General features: G+C 48.7%; 1 protein-coding gene across 1 annotated transcript; it reads right to left on the bottom strand.

The window, feature by feature from the left end:
• Window positions 1-659: 659 nt before the first annotated feature.
• On the bottom strand, window positions 660-6,257 carry LOC105992840 (uncharacterized protein CXorf40 homolog). Its single transcript, XM_013025923.1, is given in 6 exon segments — window positions 660-686; window positions 2,128-2,187; window positions 2,289-2,401; window positions 2,404-2,570; window positions 3,362-3,639; window positions 6,189-6,257. Coding segments are annotated over 6 exon segments (714 nt in total).
• Window positions 6,258-7,608: the final 1,351 nt, after the last annotated feature.

The raw sequence follows: 7,608 nt of genomic DNA, 5'->3' as shown, positions 1-7,608 counted from the left end.
GCATGGTGGCCAAGACATAAGGAACTACCCACCCAAGATAAAAAAGAATCTGGTGAGGACAAACAGAATGAGGCCAATAAAGAAGACAACGGTAATTGCCACACCTCCTTCTTGAGAAAATTATGGCTGGTTGTAGAGAACAAGGCATTTAAATCAGTGACCTGGAACAAAGAAGACCTTGTGATTATCAAGGCAGAACACTTTCACATCAAGGTTTTGGACCTCAAAGACCTAGACAAAGTTTTTGATGCATAAAGCTTGAAGAGTTACATTCGCCTACTAAATCTGCATGAATTCACCAAGATCTGCCCAAACAACTCTACTATTCAGGCTCAAGGGCAGAGAAAAAAATCATGGTAAGTTAAAAAGTACTTGTCTCTTACTTTCTCTTTGATGAGAACCTCAGTCAGCGTCTTGTCCATGTACTGCCACCTCAAACTGCAAACCCTTTTATCTTTGGTGAGCTCATGTTGAACGGCATAGTGACCCCTGCCAGCAACCTAAAATCCATTTGCTCCATGATGAGCCGTTAGGATTGGGGAAGGGGAGCAAGCAATGATCATATTATCCCAGAAAGAATGAAATATTTCATTTGTTTCAGATGTACCATAACTGGAATTTTCACAGAGACAACCCAGGTCGGGTTCAAAATATTTGCATTAGAGGAAATAGTAGACATAAGTGATCTGCAAGAAATAACACAAAACAAGTCCGAAGAAAGAAAATAGGAGGAGGCCGAGAGCGCAAGTGTCCAGCAGAATGCCGAGCATGAAGTTAACTGAGATCCCCAGAGGGAGTGCCTCAATGAAGTAGGATTCAGGGGGATGTGCCATTATATTTCTCTGGGTTCCCCTTGAGAAAGACCTCCGCCCTCCAAGAACCAAATAATTCTAGTGGAAAGGGCATCTGAGGGAGCAACCTCTTTGAGCCTGCGCCTGACTATGAAAATGAAGGCAACAGGGAAGTATGTGGCACGCCACAACCAGTTCCTAACATACAGTAGGTAATAGATTTGTACAACATCTGCTATTCTATTCTGCTGGGTTTCGCTGCTGCTCATGGCTCCAGATGAGCTTCTGGAAGGTGAAGAAGATCAGAAGGAGGAAGAGGAGGAGAAGGAGGAAGAGGGGTCCACAGATTATAAATAAAAGCACTATGAACATTTCAAGAACAATGCAGGGCCGTGAAATCATCGGCCGCTCAAGACCCATAAAAATATTAATTTTGAGATATGAAGCCATGTTTTATGTTAATAAGCCCCAAAATATCCAGTCAGATAATAAACAAACTCAATGATAGTCTTGAGTCTGTGTTGTTCAGAACCTTTCTTACTGCGCACCCGTCAGTAGCATATACCCTTTCCCCCTTTGCTTCCCCTTGATGTCATTCATTTGAGCAGCAGCATTGCCAATAGAGGATTCCATAGGGCTGAGGGCAGGTCCAGGAAGATCTGGGTCCCTGGGTCTTACCTGGGGTCAGGCCTGGTCCTCACCTGGGACAGGGAGAGTCACCTCACTAACGATTTGGGTATCTTGAAGCAGGAGATTGCTCCCTCATGAATGCTCCCCAATCAACACTGCCAGGAAGGTCTGGTTACCAGCTGATGAGTTCTACTCCCAAGATCCTTCAGGACTGCAAGCTGCCCATCCAACAAGACATGGACCATTGCCATCTCCTGGCTCACAGGACAGTACATTCCAGTCACTCCCACAGGGTAGGGGATCGGGAAGGCCAGGATTCTTATAGATAACATTCACTAGAACATTTACTGCAAGATAAACAGTACTTGCTTCAAAATCTCAGGGGGAATTTTCCCATGAAGTGGAAACAAGAGAAAGGATGTATGGCTGCTTTGTTTCCAAGTGTCATGTCTTCTTTAACCTAGATACCTCAGGCTTTTTCTGGCTGCTCACTCTCAGCTGATACCATACAGTGTCCAGTCCTAGGCCTCACACATACCCCCAGGATGCTGTTCAACCATTCCATGAAGTTTGACTCAAAGAGGTGCAACAGTCATAGGCACATTTGTTTGTTTCCTGCAGAACATAGCAAGACCAATGTCTGGGACAACACTGAGACATTTCCCAGCAGCCTTTCCTTTTCCCAGAGGGACAAGGTACTAGATACCTTAGCAAGAAGCCTCAAGAAGAAATGCACAAAGATGGTCACTTCTTGTGACCTCATCACCTGAGTGTGGGAACAGCACTTACTGGTTACTGCTTAACAAGGTTTTGGCATTTAGAGCTAGCTGATTTTTATAGGACTGAGCTATGATTGGGAATAGATACTTCATGATTTGGTTTGTTTGAAGCAATGCTGTCTTCCAAGATCCAGACAAATTGTGTTTCACAGCCCAAAGGGATCAAGTGTATGAGGATGTCTACCTGAAATATGTCTACCTGCTTTTCCTAGGTAAGGGCTCCAGTAAACACATGGGGTTGGAAATCACGATCTGGTACTTGTGCTTCAGGTAGGTCAGTACAGCTTGCTTTTCCTCTTCCTCGGCCTGGTCAGGAGATAAGTTTTCCAGACATTGTCTAGTTCCCCCAATGTCACAAAAGAGAGAGACACTCATGTGGTTTCCCTTCCACAAACCATGGCTGGCAACAGGACCGTTCAAATTACATAGTGCTGAAGACCCAGATTAATACCAAAATGACACGAAGCAAGCTGAATCTTCTGAGCCCTGGGGCCACACTAAACAGTGCTCACAGCTTTCTCATAAGGCACATAGAGGCTCCAGAAATGAACAGGAGAAGGCCCGGGTATCCGTGGAGAGGTACAAGTAACCAAGTGGCAACTGGGTCTCTCTACAAGACACTTAAAGGTAGCAATTATAGCTGATAAACCTATGGAGAATAGGATACCTAAGGATACCAGGTGGCAGATGCTGCTGCAAGACTTCAACCATGCTTTGGTTAGAGGACTGCTACATGGAAGAGTCACGTGAAGCCAGACAGGCAGCTTAACTTGGCCACCCACCCAGGATCATTATGTTTCTTCAGATTTGACTAAGATATAATCACACCCACAGCCACACACCCACAAGCACACTTATACACAGAGGTGTGCACAAAGACATCGGTAAACACCACATGTGATGCTTTCCTTGTACCTGGACTGTCAGGTCATAAAATAGGAAGCAATGAGCACAGAGGACTCATTCCCCTAGATGATGGAACACAGGCCCCCTGAGTCCCTGCCCAGTGCCCCTCCTGACCCCTTTGAAGACGTTTTGCGGGGGGGGGGGAACTAAAGTGCATATCCGCCAACTCACAGGACAACAGAAGCCACACACTTCCAACCACCACCCTGAGGCACTTTTTGGGAATTGCCTTCACCATGCTCAACACATCCTCACTTACCCGCTACCACACCTTGGCCACACATTTCCCCTTCCTGGAGCAAGGTTGGAATCTGTTCAGGGTTCATCCCCAGCCTCTCCACCAGCAGCTCCCACCAGGAATCATCTTCCCAGTCTCTGTGAGCAATGTGAGTGGCAATGGTACAGTTCTGATGGCTCCTCAGCAGGGGTCGCCAACGTGTGTCCAGGTTCTTGACTCCACCAAACACAAAACCAGTAAAAGGCTGCTGGAAGGAGAGGCAGCCAAACTTCCATCTTCCTCTAGCTCCCTGGACCTAACACAGACACATGTCATACCCCAGCACTTAAACCTCATAACCGATGTGATTCATCTGCTAAGTACTCTGAAATACCACTGACCCCACAGTGTTCTGCTTCTACGTGTCGCCATAGGTCACTGATGCCCTGCTCCACAATACACCAAACACAAGGGGCCAGACTGTCTTGGATCCATTCGTTGAGCCTTTGGGTTGCTCATGGCGTAGGAGCAGACATGTAGAGAAAATCAGACTGCACAGTTTGTGGTTACTGCTAGGCAGAGTGCTAGGGCCACAGAGGAAATGGGGTCCTCCTATGTAAGTCAGGGCTTTATGGTCAAGGGGCTAGGTTTAGTAGAGTGAAAGTCTGGGCTCTGCAACTTTACCTGCCTGTTGTATACCACCCTCAGCCACACCTTCCCTTCCCTTCCTTTCCCTTCCCTTCCTAGTACTATCGATGCATGTGTTGCAGGCCCAGTCTTGGTTACTATTCTGGCTTGGCTTGGCTCATGAGTTGGATCCCAGGTGGACTCATCAGTGTCACAGACTTAAGACCCCAAAGGACTTAGGACCACTCCAGATATATCTCCCTTCCTCTGCTATTGGTATGGAGTCTTCCAACCCCATGTGTGTGCCCTTACTGAGCCAGCTATCTCAACCACCATCTATGTCGCTCAACTCTACTTCCCAAACTTCCAGTGTGTACACAGCTAGCATTCAAATCCCACTTGCTGCTGTACTCATCAGCATTCTGGCCATTCCTGTGATGCTAAAAATAGCTGCAGTCAGCAGTTTTATTGATCTTGTGACAAATGTGCTGCCCCTGTTTCCTGGGGACCCAATCATCCATAACTCCTGAAAGCTTATCCACTCCCCAGCTCATGAGATTTCCCAGAACCAGCTGAAATGCTCCTAGTTTTCTTGGTGCTCAATTCTTTCTTTCTTTCTTCCTTCCTTCCTTTTTCTTCCTTTCTTCTTTCTTTCTCCCTCCCTCTCTTTCTTTCTTTCTTTCTTTTTCTTTCTTTCTTTCTCTTCTTTTCTCCTGGGGCTTGAACTGTGGGCCTGGGCACTGTCCCCAAGGTTCTTTTATTCAAGGCTAGCGCTCTACCAATTGAGTGACATCACCACTTCTGGCTTTTTCTGAGTAGTTTATTGGAGATAAGTCTCAAGTACTTTTGTACCCAAGCTGGGTTCAAAACGCAATCATCAGATATCAGCCTCCTGAGTAGATAGGATTACAGGAATGAGCCACCAGCGTCTGGCTCTCGCCTTATTTCCTAAGGAGAGGATAAAAGGAGATTCCAAGAACAGCCGAATTGTATAACCAGCTGTTTTTCCAGGCAGCTTTATCTTCCATTTTGCAATAAGTTTCTCTTCTGCTCAACTTTTTCTCTATTCTTGGATTTATTTCTATTCTGCTTGGAGAACAAGGGGTCAATGTTGCTAACCCATCACCTGATCTCATGGTATCCCTCAGCTAGGAGCTTGCTAGCTATAACGTCATTTCCATGCTACAACCAGAATGTCCTTGGGACTAGGAGCACCAGATTATGTCACTCCTGTGCTGAAACATCCCGAGGTCTCCTGTCTAAAGTAGAACTGATTCGACAATTGTCACCAGAGCCATTGGGGTCCCTCATCCTATAATGGTCTCCTCAATAATGCAACACAGACCTCCTTCTACCTGCAAAGTATGTCCAGTTTGTTTCTGACCCTTGGTCTTTGAAGTGTGCTAAGCGGTTCCATTGTGTCATCTTACCATTGTTAGCCAAGTGCCCAACTCAAGTATCTGAAGACGAGAGCTTATATAGACAGAGAAGGTGTCCAGATTGACACCCTTCCCGCAGGGTTACATGGCCAAGTTTGAGATTTCTGTCCTCTGAGTCCCGGGTAGCCCACCTGCTGTGTGGTGGCACAGGCCCCAGAGCTGCACACTTCACAGTCTGTGCTGGCAGGGAGTCCCCAGTGTATGGGCAGTGTGCGACGGGTGGGATGGCGTTCAGATAGCAGCACACAGGGTTTCAATGGAGGACATCAACCAGGCTGTTGGCATCCACACTTAGAAGAAGAGGGAGTGACAGTCTAGCAGGAGGACAGGGCAGGCAAAAGTTGCCTCCTATATGGGGTTCGAATCCCATAGTGAGGGAAACCCCAACCCAGAAGTACCTTGTGAGGAGGGTCCACTGTACAGCTTCCTCAGCACCCCAGGTCTCAGACACCGGTCTTCCTTCGATTTTTCAGGGCTCAGATCTGAGGCAGAGAGATGCGCATCCTCTGCCTCCTCCCGTCGCCTCCAGCGAGGCTTTCAGCGTCTGTTGGAGAGCCTCCTAGGCCCCGTGATTAGTGAGGGAGGGCGGTCCAAGGAGGAGGATACCCCGCATGCTTGCTTCCGGACTAGGTCGCTGCTGACGTCACTTCAGGGCCCGCAAATAGAAGACCGGAGTCTCCCGGCCTCCGACGCCCCTTTTTTACAACGGGAGCTAGGCAGGTTCACGTGCACACGAACTCCACAAGTCCACGCGGGACAACCACTAGTTGTGTATCCTGGATACGGAGACGCTCATTACGCAATCACGCAATTGCGTATGCACGCGTTTAGCAGCGTACTGGTCGCTAGGAGACGCTGTGGGACGCATAGCGCATGCGTCCATCTCGCCAGTGCCTGGGTCCACGAATCTAGTGTTGTGGGAAAAGGAATCTGGCATGAACCCGAAGGGTCAGAATCTGGACAGCTAGCAGGGGCGGGGAAGAAGGAATATACAGACAGCTTAGAAAATACTTTAGGATGGGGGGCAGTCGCTGGGGGAAGAAGATGGGGGAGTCGAAGTTAATTGAGGGCGTGCTTGGGGGTGGAGCAGGGCGGGGCATCGGGAGAGGAGGCTGGTTGAGGGCGGGTCCTTGCGGGAAGATACAGTTTGGGCGACTCCTGGAGTAACAGGCTGCGCTTGGAGGATTGAGATTGATTGAAGGCGGGACTTTTTAGGTTGCGGAGTGATGGGGGTTGGAAAAGCGAAGAGGGATTGCGAGTGTCCCGCCAGAGTTGGGCGGGGCTTTAAGTAACCCCTAGAGAGGCTGTGAGTGCTAAAAAGGAGGGCGGGGGCAGAGACTTGCGGGTGGAGCAAGCACATGTTTCAAGTCTGAGATAAATTGCAGGTGGATGCTTTATGGGATAAGGTCACTTGTGGTGTGGGCTGGGGGAACCAAATGGCAGGACCTTCAGTTGGAGGCATGAAAAGGGAGGAGCCAAGCTGAAGTTTGCTGATGTTGAGTGGGGCCCTGGAATTGTAATGGAGGGATACGCAGTGCAGTTTGGAGTAGGGTAGGGACCCGAAACAGCCTGATTGTCACCATGGGGGACAGAAGGAACAGGGTAGACTTGGGAGAGAGATTTGGGGTTAGAACTAGGGCAGAATTGGGGCAAGGAGAGGAGCAGAGTTTAGGAGGAGGGGAGGTACAGATTGGGAGGCTGGCTGGAAGCGGGGCCAACATGCACTGAGAGAAGCTGGAGTGGGGCTGAGGCGGAGCTAGGAATGTTTACAATAACTAGGGGTAGAGCTTCAGCGGGGATGGGGTCTGAAATGAGACTCGGATAATGGAGTCGTTTGAGGGGGATTGGCAGGAAACAGGAGAATGGGTCTACTATAAGGAAGGACTGGACTTAGGGTTAAAGTGCTATGTCTTTATGCAACAGACAGAATGACAAACACTCGGTGACTTATGCTGACCTTGACAAGTGTACTCATGATGGATGCTGGGAGGCAAGGAAGCTGTGGGCAAGGCAGAGACTTGCTTGGGCCCAAGGACCCCTGGGTAAGTCTTGCACAGCAAGGCTGAATCCTATTGGCAGGCGCTCCTTTCCATTAGCCCCAGGGTCTCACTGGCTGTACTGTCCTAAGGGATGTCTTATTAAAGCCTATTTGGAAGGGTAGAGAAAGCAGCCGCCCCCATGCCCTGATGTCCTTAAGATCTATATTGTCCAGAGCCTGG

Source organism: Dipodomys ordii, unplaced genomic scaffold (assembly GCF_000151885.1).
Source record: "Dipodomys ordii isolate 6190 unplaced genomic scaffold, Dord_2.0 Scaffold89, whole genome shotgun sequence".
NCBI classification, from domain to species: Eukaryota; Metazoa; Chordata; class Mammalia; order Rodentia; family Heteromyidae; genus Dipodomys; species Dipodomys ordii.
The sequence above is the reverse complement of the archived record's forward strand: the minus strand, read 5'-3'. Positions and strand labels throughout refer to the sequence as shown.